Here is a 19,742-nt window from a genome sequence, read left to right as displayed (position 1 = left end):
TTTTCTGTAGAAATTTTAATCCCCATCAGTCACAAAAGCTTCGAAAAACGTATCACATACTTGCTTTGAAAGATCAGCGAGGCATGTTGTTTGTATATTGTGAGTATTTTTTTGTCAACTGATTAAGCTCCAATCTGAATACAGATTGTTATTTGGTCGTTGGTGAGGGGCCTTTTCTTGAAAGCGCACCCATTGCCAAATTGGTTACGAATACCAAATGTAATTTCTCAAGCGCTTGGTGGAAATGTTCTTACTGTAGGAAAATCACAGAATGTGGATTTCAGTTAATATCCTTTTGCGCCCATCACTAATGCATACAGCACCCCATCATATTTTGGATGTGTTGCACTAGGAGGGTTATAAAAGTTGTTGATTTTAATTGTAAATTAGGTATGATTCTAAGAAGGATACCCGTCTCGAGTGGAACAATTGAAAGAGTGTCTGCATACTCCATTGCAAAAATAATAGTTAAAATACTCCTAGAACCTATCGAGGAATATTTAGTAAGTTTAATCAGCAGAAAACCGGCTGGTTTTCGCTTAGGAAACTCCTGAATTGAAATCATCAACACTCCGCTTCATCTGCCCTTCACAAATTTCGACAAGGCTTTCGACAGGGTGAAGAGGCAGCGTATCTGGGGTCCTCTATTTACGGAGAAATTAATAGCTATTATCAGACCGACATATCATGGCGCAAAATGTGATGTGCCGCTAGGGGTTCATCTTGCCGCCGATATTTCTTTTGTTATGTTGTGGGTAATGTTCTTCATACTGTCCTGTGCTCGTCTTCAATGATTACGCTGACGACATCTGTTTGGTCTTTCATAGAGAAACTTTCAAAACGAAAGTTGGACTAGGGTGAGTACATCGACGGCCAACTGTCGAAGGCGTTGATCAATTTGTACACCTAGGAAGCGTGTTTGATGTTTACCGACGCATTAACAGCCCTGGATTCGTTTTCCCTGCCTTGTATAAAATTTTGAAGTACAGTTATCTTAATATCAACTCCAAGTTGAACTCCTTCTGTGCTAATATTGCTTCTGTATTGCTGTAAGGGAATAGCAAATGAAAAGTGACGCCTACTGGTTCTCAAAATCCGCAAGCCTTCGTTAATCCTTATCTGCGATGTGCCATCGAAGTGTGCTGCGCTGACATTATTTCCAAACAAGTCGGGAAACCGGAAGCTGGACGCTTCAGGTACGAAGGGTTTTGTGTATTTCTTAGTACGTAGCACGTAATATATCCATATATTATGTGAGAGTATCCGCTTTCGGGTGATATTGACATTGATAGTCTTCAATTTTCAAAGAAGCAACAACTTTGACGTATTATAACTTTGTTAGTAATAGTGCGATTTCAATCAAACTTGGTATGATCATGCTCTATATTACAGCCTACATCACTGCATCGTGCCGCTAGGATGAATTTAAGGGGGGTTTTCAGCCAATTACAAAAAATTATAGTAATATACTATTATTAACTTTATTTGAACAGATATCGGTATGGAAGGTATTTCGGAGCCAAGGCACCATATAGTGGCAGCCCCCTGATTTTTTTCAGATTTTTCGGTTTGGTAGTTTCTGAGAATGGCCCCCTTAAAGAAATGATCACTTTCAACCCCCTGCACTCCACACCTTTCCAACAAATGTCAAAACTAAGACCGGCTTCAAAAAGTACTAATTGAGACCTTTAATTTGTTACCCCATATGACTATATTTGATGAAAAAAAATTTTACACCCCGCTTTTGCATGTATGGGGACCCCCCCTTAAATTCAACGGAAAAGGATGTAACTCACTGTATGTGTGAGCGTTCACAGTTCCCACCTTTCTACCAAATTTGGTGTCAATCGCTATAACCGTCTCCGAGAAAAATGCGTGTGACGGACAGACAGACAGACAGACAGACAGACAGACGGACAGACAGACAGACAGACAGACAGACATACGGTAAACCGATTTTAATAAGGTTTTGTGTTTACACAAAGCCTTAAAAAGAACTCCATCGTCGCATATACCAGTTACAAACCAGGACGAGTTGACCAGAAGGCGACAGTGGTAATGGATAGTTTGAAATAATTAAAAGTTGTTCTTTCTTTTTCGTTGGCGTGAATATTTATTATTCCCTTCATCAGTGCTAACAACGTTGTTAGTACTGATGAAGGGCACAAGTGGATCCCGAAATATCAGTATTTGCAAGAATAAATATTCACACCAACGAGAAAGAAACAACAAGTTGTTATTATTTCAAATAATTAATCGTTGGAGACACCGCATAATTTCACTCAGGTAATGGATAGTTCACATATTAGGGAGCCTCTCCTACAATTCTATTGCCATACAGTTCCATTCTCCCAAGATGGTTTCGATTTGAAGCCTGTGAAACAAAACCTTACCAAAATCGGTTCAATGTTTGTCTGTCCGGCACACGAGATTTACTTAGAAACGGCTGGACCTGTCTTCACGAAATTTGGTGAGAATATGTGAGCTGTGAACCGTTATACGTGCAAAGAATGATATCATTTTGTGTTGGATTCGAGGAGGACTCCCCATACAAGCGAAAGAGGGGAGCATTTTTTTCACAGGATATGGTTGTGTGGAGTATCAAATGAAAGAGTTCAATTAGTAGTTTTCAATAACAGGCTTATTTCGAAAATTGGGCGAAGCGCAGCGGAGTAATGACCCAAGATTTGCTATCCAAAAAGTGAAGTAGGTTTCGTTTTCAGAACCTATCCAACCGAAATGTCGGAAAAAAAATCGTAGTGATGAACCTATATAAAATCTAGGCTTCAAAATACATCCCTTCCCGATATATGGTAAAATAAATAATAGTAGCATATTACTATATTTTAGAAATTTACTTTAATACCCCCCTCAAATTTACTTTAGATACCCACAATTTTGCAGTAACAAGCTGATTATATATCGCATTATACTGGCAGGTTTCACGGTAATCATATTAAAATCAACAAAATTATAGTACATCAAATTAGTACTTTTCATGACAGAATTACTAATTACTATACATCCATTACCAATTGGACATAGACACCTTACATCATAAATTATTCCATTATATTATCAACTGCTGACACAGTTCTCCCATCTGCAAATGGGTTTGGTATGTAAGACGCCCGGTTGCCTTAACCATTTTTTGCTAGTTGTAGTATTTTGATGGAGGACCTGTGGAATATAGGATTTTTTTAAGGTTTTGTGTGAAACAAAACCTTATTAGAATCGATTCGATGTCTGTCCGTCCGTCTGCCTGTCTGTCTTCTTTTTTTTTTTGAGGAGGTGGAAATCTTCAAAAGACACTGGTCTGGACACACCAGCGTGTGGGATTTGTACTCACTAAAACCACCCCCGACTCCCTCCCTGCCCAACGGAACCCCCATAAGGTATTACATCACGGGGCGGAGTCAGCTCACTCTAGCTTAATCCCATTTCTTCTATACGCGGCGCACGTGACCGCGCTTTTCTCCTTTCCTCTGCCTTTCGCAGTTTATCTTGAATAAATGCGATCATGGAGTTGACCGCATCCCAATTTTCTTCATGTGCTAGCATTTTCGGCACCAGATTTTCTGGTACCAGCACCTCTCCTAGAGCCTCCTCTAGATTCCTCCTTTGTTCCACAAATCTCGGACAGTGGAAGAATACATGCTCTGGGTCCTCTGGGACTCCATCACAATTTGGACAGTCGGATGAGGTCTCCAATTTAAACCTGTGAAGGTATAGGAAATATCCTCCATGTCCCATGAGAAACTGGGTGAGGTTATAGTTAATCTCACCGTGTCGTCTCTCCAGCCACTCCTTGATGGCAGGAATAAGCCTGTGAGTCCACCGACCCTTTCCCGAGCGTTCCCACCGCTCTTGCCATCTATTTATGGATCTCTCCCTTTCAGCGTTCTTCGTCTGCAATAAGGGAGAGATTGACTTCGCATGGTATATATTCGTCATCTCATCTGCCAAGATGTCAATCGGCATCATTCCAGAGATGACGAATGCTACATCATCTGAGGATACCCTCAGAGCTGTCCCCCTGTAGACTGCATTCAGTTTGCTAGTATTAACTGATATCCGCAACGCCTCGCTCCAAACTGGGGTCGCATAGAGCATGGTTGAGGTCACCACCCTGGCTATAAGCAACCTAAAGGTATGCCGTGGCCATCCCACGTTCGGCATCATCCTCGCCAGCCCCATACTGGCAGTGGATGATTTATCACAAACATACTGTATGTGTTGCTTAAAGCTGAGCTTCCTGTCTATCATCACCCCCAAGTATTTGATGGTCGGCTTGGATGTGATAATATGATTCCCGATTCTTACACAGGCGTAATTTCTCTTCCGGCGCTTCGCGATGAGGACCGCTTCTGTTTTTTCCTCCGCAAGCATCAGACCAGAGCTCTCTAACCAGCATTTGACAGCACTGATTGCCTCGCTTGAGTATAACTCAGCATCTTCGGGATGCTTTGCAACAACAACCAATGATATGTCGTCAGCGTAACCCACCACTGTGACTTCCTCCGGAAGGGGAAGATTAAGTACATCGTTGTACATGATGTTCCACAGTAGTGGGTCCAATACGGAGCCCTGCGGGACACCCGCGGAAACAACGTACTCCTGGGGCCCGTCATCGGTGTCATACCAGAGCCTCCTTTCAGTTAAATAACTATCGACGATAGCGGTGAGATAGGCGGGAATACCAACCTTCGCTAAAGATTTCCGTATTAGATTCCAATTAGCCGAATTGAATGCATTTTTCACATCCAGGGTTACCACCACGCAATATTTGCTGGTACTACCCTTTCCGTGAATTGCATCTTCGGCCAAGCCAGTAACCAATTTGATGGCATCAATGGTTGATCTGGCTTTACGGAGGATTTTGGGGGCTGCCTTATAGGCGCACTCTTTCTGCCCTTGTTCGACTCTACCTACCGCCCTCTGAGCCGCTCTTCTGGCTCGGTGGCAGGCTGATCGAAGACCGGTCAGTTCATCGTTCCACCAGTAGTTTGGTCTTCTACGGGGGAATGCGCACCTCCTAGGCATGGACGCGTCACATGCTTTGGCAATGCATTGGGCCGGATGGACGGCTCCTTCCGTCGAGGTGCTTTATCAGGTTGATCTAACCACACCTCTATGAAGGTTTGCTCATCCAAAGATTTTGCAGACCAGCCTGAAATCTTTTTCGGCTTCGGGCATGATAACTCTTTGCCCTGTGGCTCGACACATGTCTCAAAGAAGATTGCCTGGTGATCGCTGTGGGTGTAGCGTTCGCTGACGCACCAGGACATACCACGCGCCAGCGAAGGGCTGACAAAGGTCAGGTCTACAACTGAGCCTCACTCTCCTTTCTGGAAGGTGTTCACAGCACCTACGTTAGCCAAAACCATATCCATCTGCGCGAAAGCTTCTATTATACTGCGGGCCCTAGCATTCGATTTTCTGCTACCCCATTCTAGAGCCCAAGCATTGAAATCACCAGCAATCACCTTTGGACGTCCCCTTGCGTCGAGAACAAGATTATCAAGCATTTGCTCGAATTCAGACAGTGTCAAACTTGGTGGGGCGTAGCAGCTGTATACATATGCACCACTTATTTTCGCCCATACAAAGCCACTGGCTGCCTGACTTGCAGTACATTGTATGGGCTGTCGACCACAAGCCCATATCGCCGCTCCACCAGTCGAATCTGTGACCCATACACCACCATGACGGTTTCTGTACGGCTCACTTATGATGGCGATTTCCATCTCAGATTCGAACGTGGTCTGCTCAAGTAAATCCTGAGCGACCCTGCAATGATTGAGGTTTATTTGAATAAACCTCATTTTCTTATTGCGTCTTCCTAAATTCCGGACATTTACTATAATACTTCCGGCAATATGCCTGGTATCCTGTCCCTCTTTCACCTCGCACAATAGGCATTTGGGGTCCCTATTGCACTCCCTGGTAATATGGCCTTTCTCCCCACACCTTCTGCATCGATCGGATCGATCAATGCTGCTGGTGCATGCCTTCGCGAAGTGCCCAAACATGAGGCATTTAAAGCACCTCTTTAGTGAAGTCTGCTCCCTTAACCGGCAGACAACCCATCCAATCCGAACTTTTCCGGCTGCTAACAGCTTCTGCGCTGTCTCCGCTGGTATTCGTATTGTGGCCGCTTGAGTACCGCCATAGGCTTTTCGTAAACTCACAACAGACTCCTCGGCAAGGTCTTGCAACTTGAATTGCTCCTTCAGAGCAGCACAAATTTCTGCTTTTGATGTTATTTCATCGAGATCCTTACATTGTATGTAGATCTCATGTTTTTGGGCACGCACTGCGGCATTCTCCCCAAGTGAGTCCTTCACCCGAGTGCGAAAGTCATCAGCCTTGCCCACGCTGGATCTTTTCAGCTCGAACATGAGATCCCCTCTCTGGGTTCTTCGGATTCGATTCACATTTCCGCTCAGATCTATTAGGTCGGGATCCCTTTTGACCTTTCTGAGTATCTCCGCGTAGGACAGATAGCCCTTACTGGAGATAACAATCGCATCTGGACGGGTTCGCACTTTTGCTTTTCCTTTCGCTTTTTTGTTGGTAACTTTAGTCCATCCATTGTTTTCGTTCGTCTTGGGCTTCGCAACGCTGGTCGACTTTTCTACATTCTCTGTATGCTTTCCTCCTTCTGCGCTGTTGGTGTTGGTTTTCAGGATGTCCTGTCCGCCTTTTTTTCTCTTAGGCGCCTGCTGATTATTTACAGGATCCGCCTCTTCTTCACGTACTCGCTTATTTCGCTGCCTGTCTGTCTGTCTGTCTATCTGTCCGTCTGTCTGTCTGTCTGTCACAGCCGATTTATTCAGAAACGGCTGTAGCGATTGTCACGAAAATTAGTAAGTGTGTATGATCTGTTGTTCCCTTTACATGCATCATGTGGCGCCATTTTGTGTTAAGTTTAAGGGGGGCTCCCCATACATGTGAATGGAGGGTGCAACCTTTTTTTTCATAAAATGTGCGCATGTGGGATATCAAATTAAAGGGCTCAATTAGTACTTTTCGAAACTGGTTCCATATTTGATATTAGGTGAAACATAGGGGAGTGACGGTTCAAAATGTGACCCCCAAAAAGTGAGACAGGTGTCGTTCTCAGAACCTATCCAACCAAAATATCTGAAAAAAATCACAGCAGTGCATCTCTACAAAATCTAGGCCTCAAAATATATCCGGTTCCGATATCTGCACAAATAAAGTTAATAATAGTATATTTCCACATTTTAGAAATTGACCCGGCAACCCCCCTTATATTCATCCCAGAATTATAAAATTTGGCATAGGTATAACGAAGACCATAGTGCATAAGTTGGTCAAGTTTGAAGAAAATCAAACTATTATTAACAAAGTTGTAGGGTGTGAAACTTTGACATTTTTTGTGAATTTCGTGCACTTTACAACTTGTATGACTTCATCATTACATATCAATTCATCTTATGAATGGGGTCGCAAAGAATTATTTTGTTTTAGTTATCATATTTAGTCACAATTACTTCAGAGATGTACGTATGTAGGTATAAACTATATGCGTGCTGATGAAGTTTGCGGGTAGTAGATATTTGTACAATAAACCAGCGGTATTTAATATACGTACTATATATGTACATATGAACGCTTTTGTGCACAAAGTAAATCGGAAATATGGGTACGATCAATTTATATACGTGCATATATGTGTACAGTATTCGGAAATAGGCAGTTTGTTTGTTTAGGGTGAGCGTAATATCTATGGCTGTAATATGTACGTATGTCTCGTAGGAAAAATATGCAGGATTATGTTGGATTTGTAGCTATATATGGATAGAAAAATGTGCGTTGAAATTTTTTACATAAGATGAACACAAAACCTTTATACCCGAAGCGCGAGCTTCCGGTATTCCGACTTGTTTTATTTTATTGAAAAATTTCCTTAAAACGCTTTCAAAGGAAAACAATTTACTAAATGTATTAATTACCGATTACCTACTAATGCTAATCAGATTATGAGATACTGAAAAACTGAGGATTAGTTTGGTTGATACTGGATGTAAGGTTAACGGATCTCGTAATCACAATGGTAAAACGTTGAACGGACCAGATGAGAATTCCGAAATAAGATATGTTTTAAGGTTTTTGTGTGAAACGAAACCTAATTAGAATCGAATTGAGGTCTGTCTATCACACCTGATTTATTCGGAAACGTCTGGACCGATTGTCACGAAATTTGCTGAGAATGTCTGGTCCATGAATCCTTTGCATGTAGCAAGTGTGAAAGAGTATCTAAATGAAATCTAGGCCTCAAAATACATCCCATTCCGAAATCTTCAGAAATAAAGGTTATAATAGCTTATAGTTGAAGATGTTGCGTTGGACTAGTGGTGTGACACGTTTTGATCACATCCGAAATGAGGATATCCGCGATCGTTATGGGGTTTTACCGAACGTGAAAAAATTACGAGAGAGGCGTTTTCGATGGTATGGTCATGCAATTCGTCCCAATGAGAATTCACTTGCCAAGATTGGTCTGAACATCGAAGTCGATGGTAAACGACCAAAAGGCCGGCCGAAAAAGCGGTGGCTTGATACGCTGGATAGGGATTTAGAAGCCTCGAGATCAGGCATTCGATAGAGCCAAATGGAGAAACCGATCACGATGAGTCACCCCGAATTTCAAACATTCTGAAAAGTGTATGACGTCATTATACTATACTATTATTAGCAAAGTTGTTGAGCGTAACGGTTTTGTATTTTATATGAATTGATTGCCATCTAAGACGTGTTTGACGTCTTGTTCATATAAGGTAGGCTCATCTGAACAATAGGAAGCACGTGAATGTGTTATTTTTATCTTTTTAAGATTTTGTCTAAAACAAAACCTTATTAAAATCAGTTTACTGTCTGTCTGACACGGAAACGGTTATAGCGATTGTCACCAGATTTGATGGAAAGGTGGGAACTGTGAGCGCTCACGCATACAGTGAGTTATATCATTCTACGTCGAATTTAAAGGGAGGCTCCCGTACATGCACAAGGGAGTGTAAATTTTTTTTCATCAAATATGGTCATGTGGGATACCAAACTGAAGGGGTCGGTTAGTACTTTTCGAAACTGCTGTTAGTTTTGACCTTGGCTGGAAAGGTGGGGAATGTGGGGGGTCGGAAGTGATATTTTTATTCATGGATCCATTCTTAAAAAGTACAACACTGAAAAATCTGAAATAAATCAAGAAGCTGCTGCTATATGGTGCCTAGACTCCGAAATCCCCTTCATACCGATATCTGTTCAAAGAAAGTTACTAATAGTATATTACTTTAATTTTTAGTAATTGGTTGTAAAACCCTCCTCCCTCCCCTCCTCATGACGAAATTTTGCAGCAGTCTAGGCTGTAACATAGAGCATGATCCTACCGAATTTGGTGGAAATCGAACTATTACTAACGAGTTTCCGGTATTTCGACTTGTTTGTATCTGTTGAAGGTAAACTTTTTATCATTTCCTAATAATACTTACTTCAATGAATCTCTAACAGTGTAAGAATATGTGCTTTGCATGCTCCGGCACTCTATTGCAGTTTGGAAAAGAGATAAAGGGTCCAATTCAAACCTATACCAGTGTTAACAATATTTTCTGTGCCCCGTGAGAAACTAGATGAGATTCTAATGTATGGTGGCGGCAGAACGGAGACATGATCCATAACTGCATTGCCGTAGTGTATTCGCCTCCGCCGACGCGCGGCACTGCCACCGCTGGATTGTGCTGTCGTTGCCACGGCTGGCGACTTGACACGAGGTCGGTGCGCAAACTACCTTCCTTCTGGATTGGACTGCTAGCGTGAACGACTGAAATTTAAAGAGAAGAAAACGCTTCCGGCCGCAATCCTCTCAATTTGCCAGTCCAAACTGAAATTTATTTGTGAGATATGTAACGCCGGTCCCCACCATCTCCAACACCTCCTACCATTACATTACATTACATCTACTATACAATATTCTCAGATGACCGCTTCTCCGGTTTCTCCGGTGCATAGTAAACCTGGGGCAATCAAACAGAACATGCTCCACGATTCAGTCATATTGACGCATCTTGGGCAGCATGGCGAATCGTCGTACCCAAATCGATGTAGGTACGCACGATATCCGTGATAGACCGCTCAAGAATTGTGCCAGTTCGTGGTTTAATTCCCCGTAGTTTTGTCCCATCCATCTTCGAATGTCGATTTATTCGAGAACGAATGTGGGGTGTACTTGTTTTTTTTACAAAATATGGCCATCTAGGGTATAAAATGAATGGGCTCCATTAGTACTTTTTGAAAATAATCTTCTTTATGACATTCGGTGAAATATAGAGAAATGGGTGCCCAAAATGTGGTCCCGAAAAACTGAAACAGGTCTCGTTCTCAGAACTAATCCAACCAAAAAATCTGAAAAAAATTATAACGGTGCACCTATATATTTAGATCTCAAAATGCATCCCATTCCGTTATCTGCTTAAATAAACTTAATAACCGTATATTACTATATTTTACAAATTTGCCCGAAACCCCCTTAAGTTCGTACTAGAGGTAGAAAATTTGGTGGACATATGAGGGCTATAATTGACATTTCATTGAAATATCAAAATTCTATTCATGAAGAATCTACTTCTCCCCAATTCTTTTTAAGATTTTGTTTGTACAACAAAACCTTATTAAAATCGGTCCAATGTCGGTATTTCTGCCTGTTTGTCTGTCTGCCTGTCTGTCACACGTACTTTTTTCAGAAACGGCCATACTGACTGGCACGAAATCTGGTAGGAAGATGGGAAATGTGAACCCCCACACATGGAGTAAGTTACATCTTTTTACGTTTAGTTGAAAGGGAGGGGGGGGGGGGGTCCTCATACATGCAAAAGGGGGGTGTACAATTTTGTGGTGTGCCCGTCTTCTGCTACATGTGCAGTACATTATTCTTCCTTTCCAAACACAATCTTAAAAGGGCATGCATTTGATAACATACAATATTCACCCCTTTTCTTCCTCTTCTTACTTTTCCAATATATTTCTCTCAATTTTCTTTTTCCCATTCCCGACATCCATTTACATTAATAATTTAAAATTTTAGAAAATAACCATTTTATTTCATTTATCCAAAACTTACCACCAGTTATCTTCCGCTAAAATTTCTTAAACTCATTTATATATTTATATACAAATTGTTAATTTGTACCTAATGACAATGTTCGAATATTATATAATCGGTTGAAAATGAACATTGACCTTATAACTTGACTGCGTCATAAAGTGTGAAATGCAGGCCTTACGGTTGCCCTGGTTGAGACGATTGAAAATGCATTTGGCACGAAAGGACCGGCCGATCGATTGACAATTGGACCGGCAATTTTAAATGTTAAAGGGATTCTCGGACAGTAAAGTATATTTTCAAAGAAAGAACGGGAGGGATTGGATATTTTCGCTAGCGATGCAAAAATTTCACATATCAGTGAATCACCGATCGATTTGTACATTAGAATGTCGGTTACCAATCGAACAAATGATTACCGTCGAAAAGAGAGATCATTTACAAGGGGTTATATAGATTGATCATCGAATAGCATCCCTAAGCGCAAGGCCACCACTGTAATATTCAGATCCTCAGAAGACAGTTTTTAGCAATGATTCGCGAATTTTGTTCACGGCTTAGTCATTACAATTCATTTTCACCAAAGATAGTCATGCCGGGTATGAAATGAAAGCTCTCGATTAGTACTTTTCAACGCTAGTCTTAGTTTTAATATTTATTGGAAAGCTGAGGAGTGCGGAAGTCAAAGTGATGAATTCTTTGACGGACCATTTTCAGAAACTACTAGCTGTCTCTATGCAGTGTACAGTGCTCAAAATTCTCTCCTTGTCGATTTTTACTCAAATTTAGTTAATAATAGTAAATTACTATGTATTTGGGGAAAACCCCCTTTACGTTTATCGTAGAATTACAAACATTTGTAGTAATATAGATTATAATATGAAACTTGATATTCCTAATTTTGATCATAATCGTTCTATTACTAATGAAATTACAGTAGCTCAAAATTGTCTTTTCTGTATAAATTTACTGCAACCAAAAATAATAAATCTGTATGAATATAAAGGGAACCACAATTAAGATGTGTGCATAATGCGCACGAGAGAAGGTTCGATCCGCACGCAGTTTCAATGTATGATACAATCAAGATTTTAGGTCGGTAAAGCTCCACGCCGGCAAGGTTGGTTGTGATGGCAAATTACGCCATTTGCAATTTGGCGGCGCTTTTCGTTTTCGGCTGTTATTTTTGAATGTAAGAGTGCACATACCTCAGGCTTAATGCAAGTAAAATTAATAATTAGCACTTACAATGCATATAATGCCTTCTGCAGTCCTCATTCAAATTAATTGCATTAAAAAGTAACAGTCGAAAACGAAAAGTGCCGTGAAATTGCAAATGACGTGAAGTGTCAATAAGCTATTGTCTGTCACCCATCGCAAATGTTCAATTTTTCGAGCTTTTCTGCGTGCCGCATTGCGCATCGGACTTGTTGTATATTGCTTCATACAAGTCGTGCAATGAATCTGACTGCAACTCTTCTCATGTGTAAATCTTCGGATAAAATTCTCTGAACTGAACTCCCTGTCAGTCCCGACATCTCACAGAGTTGATCAATGGTTCGGCGAATGAGGGCATTGATTTCGTCGACGTTTTCATCAGTTCTTCACGTTGAGGGGCGTCCTGAACGAAATTGGTCTTCCGTAGACATTTCTCCCTTTTTGAAAACGTGAAAATCAATCGTAAAGTCTGGTTTTACTTAAGGCAGCATCTCCATAAGCAGTCTTAAGCATTACAATAGTTTCCGCGGCCGATTTTCCCAACAACTCCTCGTATATGCATTAAGACATCAACAAGTATTCTATGTATTATTCACCACCTGGGGTGGTGCATCTGATGGGAAATGTAGCAATTCGTCATCCTAAGCTATTATATTGTAGAATATCAGTCCCACATTGAAGGGGATCACTCTGTTTAATATATATATTCTGTTCCTGCGCGAGTGAAGTCCATTTATTAAGCAACTTTAAAAGTACCAATGTTGCGCCTTACTGGCATCTGACCTAACATTGCAGAAACTACACTCACATTAGATTAGCAATTACAGGAAAGAAGTCTAATTTGGTTGAAAGAAAAAAAAAACAGTCCCGTTCAATCCAGATTAAGTATTGCTGGGATGGGAATGGATATCTAGACAGACAAAAAGCAGGAATATTATATTTGCTTAGCTTTCGTAGGTCCGTGTCCGACTGCCCGTTGTCTGTCTGTCTGTCACACCCGATTTATTCAGAAACGGATGAACCGTGTGACACGAAATTCGGTGAGAACGTGGGATTTGTGAATCCCTTTACCCCCCCCCCCCCCCCCCCACCCAAAATTTTGTGTTGGGTTGAAGGGGGGGGCGGGGGGCTCCCTATACATGTAGAAGGGGTGCACAGAATATGGCTTATGGGATATCAAATGAAAGGGTTCAGTTATTACTTTTCGAAACTGATTATTTGAAATTGATTGAAAATAGTTCGAGCGAGGGTTCAAAATATGAAACAGTGTAACAGGTCTCGTTCTCAGAATCTATCCAACCGAAAAATCCGAAAAAAATCCCAGTGGTGTATCTAAACGAAACTTTTGTATTTTATGTGAATTTTGTGCATTCTACAATGTGTATGACATTAGCGATAGTTTGACTCTATGTGAATTGTCACCTGTGGACAGAATATTCTCCGACAAAGGACGTTCGGTCATAAAAATCTGCTCCTTCTATCACCAGAATATTAATTGCGATCATCCCTGGGTTCGATTTTATTCAGAAAGCAGTTCAGTTCAGTTCTGATTGCACCTTGTTTACTGGTTTATCGGTGCATTTGCCCATACTATAACTGCATGTAGTAAGATCGACCTAACTACCCTTGAGATGAGGAGTTGACGGCCTGATCTTGGACCACCTATTTTTGACAGTATTCTCTCGATCAGTACCCTAGTATATATTGTCTTAGTTGCTGCACCGTTTACATGTACTTTCAGGTTAATCAGTTTATGGCTTGTGTTCAAACTATAATCTTCACCAATCAGTACTGCTTTCATCTTAAGTTCTGCGAGGAATAGAACATCGTTCTTCAGCCAGGAGTTCATGTCATAAACTGTTCTATCAGCGTAAATCTCAATTTCGACTTCCTCCAGGAGACGTGCAACAGCCCTAAGTGCAATGCTGGCCGGAAAACTAACAGTGGCCACACCAGTATGGAAGTCCAGCGCAAGTCTAGCAACATTTCAAGTTGGGTTTGAGGAGGATTTTCGTATAACGCCAAATGTTGTTCAATAAGAATCCTTCATCTCAACTGCAGCAAGAAGACGAAGAGACGAACTCAGCAATAAAACCACGCAATCCCGGTACTTCATCCCGCTTGGCTATGATCTGGAGTATGTTTTTTCATTGTTCAGAATCGGAGGCGTTATTCAAGTCGTCCGTCATCCAGCATTTTTTTTCGGAAACGGTTCCCCCTTTGTCCCAGAGCTTGGATAGGCTAACATTGTGACCTCATGCATGCGGTAAGTGACATCATGTTATGCTGTGGTGCCCGTACACGCAAACGGGGCTGTACATATTTTCTTCACCGGATCTGTGACTATACTGGGTACCAAATATTGTGAAGAAAATGGAATGAGGAGCGAAAAAGCGCAGCTATAAATCACGAGTCTATTCTTAGAAACTTAAAAATCTAAACAAAATAATAAAGCTGCTCCCATATTACTATCAGGCACCAAAATAAGTTCTGTTCAAATAAAGCTAATAATAGTATATTACTACAGTCGCTGGAAATTGACTGGAAACTCCCCTTATCATAGAATAAAAATAAATCTGTCCAGATAGCTGATTGGTTAAAGCACAATTCAGATGTACGGAAATTTGTGGTTCAAATCTCACTGGTGGCAGTGAGTCAAATCAGGGTAATAATCTCGGACGAGCACAATGCTTACCACACAAAAAAAAACCTTACTGTAATCGATCCGATGTCTGTCTGCTGTCATACCTGATTTACTCGGAAACGACTAAACCAATTGTCACGAAATTTGGTGAGAATCTGTGGTTTGTGAATCTCTTTACAAGCAACGGGTGGCAATACATGTGATAAGGAGGTGTACATTTTTTTCATAGAATATGGCCGTGTAGGATATCAAATAAAAGGGCTCGATGAGTACTTTTCGAAACTGATGATGTTTTTGATAGCGGCTGAAACGTAGGGCAGTGAGGCCTCCAAATGTATGCCCCAAAAAATGTAACAGGTCTCGTTTTCAGAATCTATGCAGCTGGGCACGCGCAGAGACTTACTACGAACTACGTCGAGCGGAGAAGCGACTTCACAGATGGAAAAAGGAAGCCTGGGATAACCAACAAGTCTGTGAACAGAAACGGCGTAACAACCGGTATCCGGTCTAAGCCTGCCTTAATAAGGAACTCCAGACATCCCGGTTTTGCGCCGAGGTCCACCAATTCGATATCCTTAAAAGCTGTCTGGCGTCCTGACCTACGTCATCGCTCCATCTTAGGCAGGGTCTGCCTCGTCTTCTTTTTCTACCATAGATATTGCCTTTATAGACTTTGCGGGTGGGATCATCCTCATCCATATGGATTAAGTGACCCGCCCACCGTAACCTATTCAGCCGGATTTTATCCACAACCGGACGGTCATGGTATCCCTCATAGATTTCGTCATTGTGTACGCTACGGAATCGTCCATCCTCTTGTAGGGGGCCAAAAATTCTTCGGAGGATTCTTCTCTCGAACGCGCCCAAGAGTTCGCAATTTTTCTTGCTAAGAACCCAAGTTTCTGAGGAATACATGAGGACTGGCAAGATCATAGTCTTGTACAGCAAGAGCGTTGACCCTATGGTGAGACTTTTCGAGCAGAACAGTCTTTGTAAGCTGAAATAGGCTCTATTGGCTGACAACAACCATGCGCGAATTTCATCATCGTAGCTGTTATCGGTTGTAATTTTCGACCCTAGATAGGAGAAATTATCAACGGTCTCAAAGTTGTATTCTCCTATCCTTATTCTTCTTCGTGTTTGACCACTGCGGTTGGATGTTGTTGGTTGATTCGTCTTCGGTGCTGACGTTGTCACCATCATCCGTGCAATTCATCGGCTAAAAAACCATAAGTCACCTGGAGCCGATGGAATTACAGCCGAATTCGTTGAATATGGAGGCGACCAATTACACCAAGTCGTTCATCAACTTGTACTCAAGGTATGGGACAGCGAATCAATGCCTGACGATTGGCAACGATTCACTATCTGTCTCATACATAAAAAGGGAGGTATCACACAATGCAGCAATTATAGAGGTATCACGTTGCTGAGTACCATCGATAAGATATTCTCCGCTATCTTGCTAGGCCGGATAGCCCTATACGCCCAGAACATCATTGGCCCATGCCAAAGAGACTTCACTCCAGGGAAGTCAGCAACAGATCAGGTTTTCTCTGTGCGGCAAGCGATGGAAAAACTGTTGGAATATGGACAACAGTTGCACCATCTATTCATCGACTTTAAAGCCGCCTATGATAGCATAGCCAGGGTAAAGCTTTACACGGCCATGAGAGAATTCGGTATCCCGACGAAACTAATAAGACTGACTAGGCTGACCCTGACCAATGTGGGAGGCCAGATAAAAGCGGCAGGATCACTCTCAAGACAATTCGACATCAAAAACGGTCTACGACAAGGGATACCCTATCATCCGTCTTCTTTCACTTCCTACTCCTCTAGGGTCGAAAATCACAACCGATAACAGCTACGATGATGATATTCGCGCACGGTTGTTGTCAGCCAACAGAGCCTATTTCAGCTTACAAAAACTGTTCCGCTCGAAACGTCTCACCATAGGGTCAAAGCTCTTGCTGTACAAGACAATGATCTTGCCAGTCCTCATGTATTCCTCGGAAACTTGGGTTCTTAGTAAGAAAAATTGCGAACTTTTGGCCGCGTTCGAGAGAAGAATCCTCCGAAGAATTTTTGGCCCCCTACATGAGGATGGACAATTCCGTAGCCGACATAACGACGAAATCTATGAGCGATACCATGACCGTCCGGTTGTGGATAAAATCCGTCTGAATAGGTTAGCAATGGTCAAGATTAAATTAATGCGTAATTTTTAAATTCACGATACTGAAAATCGGAAATGCGATTCGAAATTCAAAACATGAAAAAATGTACAGCCTTACAATTGATAGAGGATTCCCTTCAAGTTAATAAAAGCTAGAAATCGAATTTTACGGTTCGATAATAATTGTTTGAAACCAAATATTTCAAAAGTTCTGTTCGGGAAACTACATTCCGAAACTAAATTTATTAGTTTGAAACTCACATCCTGATCGAATATCCAAATGCGTGTCTCCGACTTGCATTCGAAACTTTCACATGCTCTTTCCGATTTACATTTTATTATTCCAGCGCAGAATAACTCTATTTGAAACTATCTCCAAAAATTACAGGGTCAGAAAGCAACTACTATGGATGCAAACCACATTACACCTGCACCAGCTGCAACTCCAGCACCAACTTCCACGAAAAGTTCCAGCGATTCGGAAGTAATAACTACTCTTGCACCCCCGATAATGTTCCAAAGCATTATGTCAACACTTGCTGAACGGCTGGAGACAACCATGGAAAAGCCAATTTTGAAAGTTGAACGGGAAAAGATTATGGAAAAAACGAGAAAAGGGTTGGACCAATGCAAGGAAAAGTTTCGATTGACAAACCGCCGGTCACGATATCGATATTGTGTGGACAAGCAAGTGCAGTACGCCCTGAAGCGGGCAAGGATTCTTGAATCTGGAACAAGTGCAACATTATTAGATGATCTACTTCCGGAGGAAGAAAATCGTCAAGTTGTTTCAGCTCTTCATGCGGCTAAAAAGGCGGGAGATGTTTTAGGGCGTAAGAAAGTTTTACAGTTTCCTGGCAGGCTTGAAGGCTCTTCATAAAGAAAATTGTTTCATTTTCGAAAATAAATCTAATTTGGTATAAGTAGTTTAATAAAATCTTATAAATAATCAATGAATTATTGGAAAAAAATAGATTTTTCTCCAGTTCTTTTAGGTATGTGCTTCCTGATTTAAAAAATTCCGTCACTTCCCACTGAACTTTCGTCAATATAATACAGAGATACGTCAGTATTTTCATAGCACAGCATCTTCTATGGAGACATTATGGTCCTGTGAAAATAAGGGACATGAAAAAATTTAGGGACAGCGTAAAACCTAGAATGCCTTTTCGTTAAATCAACTTGTTTTTTAGAAATAACACTTTTATTCATAAATGATGGACATCACAACCTAAGTTACCCTGGCAGCTAATATATGTAGAACTAATGAAATCTTATGATGTTGTTTATACGCAGATGTGTAGCATGTGAAGCACTTAGAGGAAAAATTACAGAAAAAACTCCAATCATTGTAGTTGGATTCAATGTTTAGGTTTCAGGATTAGAAAGGAGAGGGATGGGACAGTATCATGTTAGTTTAACGCACTAGTTTACCTTCTCTGTCGAATAGACTATTATCACTGTCATAGGGAATGAGGATTTGCGGGGATTGATTTTTGTGAAGAAAATTTTCTCCGCTGACCTTAATCTCTAGACATATTTTAATTTATGGGTTAGGGTATGACTGAGCTTTATGGGAATTTTACTTCATGTCTGGCCATGACCGCAGAGGATCTGGTTTAATATGTGCTTAGTGCCAGTCCTCGGACTTGTCTTTCCTTGAGGCGTGGTCTCTCTATGCGCCTGGAGGAGATGTTTGACCAGGAAATGAATCCGAAAATTACCACAGGCCTGATTAAGTAGTTGTAGCAGCTTTCTGTGAGGTGAGTAAATTAAAGCAGACGATGCGGTGTTGGCATATTGGGTAATCTTGATGAGATTGTTCTTAGAAGCAGATTTAAAGAGTGAGAAGAAGGTTCCGAAAGTACCGAGCCTTCTGGGATTTTAACAGGACGGGGAGAAGGAGAGAAGAGCGGTTGCTGAAGTTTCGCTTGGGATTTCCGGCCTTCTGGAAAGCAAAATTAGCCCCCTCGGAGACCAACTTGAAGTGTTGGGGGAGCCTGTAGTAGTTTACTACTACACTAAGGATGCCCAAAAACAAGTGGAGATGGAAGCAATGGATTGTAACTCTCCAAGTGGTAAGGAGTCACGGGTTTTGAATCCACCCGCGAGTTGGAGAAATCAGCTCGTGGTCGGGACCCGGACTTTACAGGGCTCACCAAAATCGGTGGAATTGGATTTGTAAAGGGAACTAGGATCTTCGCTGAGAGATCCTCAAGAACGAGAGCCTGCGTCCTAATGCCAAAATTATTAGAGGCAACCATGCTGATACAATTCTGATCCCAGAGCCTAGTGGCGGTTAACTTACAACGTCAGATTAATGGCAACAGGAGAAACGTCATAGTTGACTCTTCTCACTTACTCTGTGATTCTTTGTGTCCTACGATTCCGATTCAAGAACTAAGGGATCTGATAGTGTATGTAGAATCAAGTGACCATGAACTTTCAATAGGTTTTGATGGGAACGTTCAGCGTATTTGTTGGTTAAAGTTAAGGTTAGCTATTTAAATTTATACACTCAGCTGATCTTATGACCGTGAACGTAGGGTGCGGACCTACGTCCGTGGGGCCAAGAAGAG

General features: G+C 41.5%; 1 protein-coding gene across 3 annotated transcripts in view; it reads left to right on the top strand.

Annotated features, from left to right (window-relative positions):
• Window positions 1-18,392, top strand: part of LOC119651677 — a 53,285-nt gene extending 34,893 nt beyond the window's left edge. The window contains exon 2 of one of the 3 annotated variants that reach the window (XM_038055372.1): window positions 17,552-18,392. In XM_038055372.1, the coding sequence (XP_037911300.1) occupies window positions 17,552-18,043 (492 nt within the window). In that variant the 3' untranslated portion in view covers window positions 18,044-18,392. The remainder of the gene's footprint in view (window positions 1-17,551) is intronic. The other 2 variants (XM_038055374.1, XM_038055373.1) reach the window with 2 other exon arrangements.
• The last annotated feature ends 1,350 nt before the right edge of the window (window positions 18,393-19,742 follow it).

Source organism: Hermetia illucens, chromosome 3 (assembly GCF_905115235.1).
Source record: "Hermetia illucens chromosome 3, iHerIll2.2.curated.20191125, whole genome shotgun sequence".
NCBI lineage: Eukaryota > Metazoa > Arthropoda > Insecta > Diptera > Stratiomyidae > Hermetia > Hermetia illucens.
Note: the sequence above shows the minus strand (reverse complement) of the source record. Positions and strands in the feature narration are given on the sequence as shown.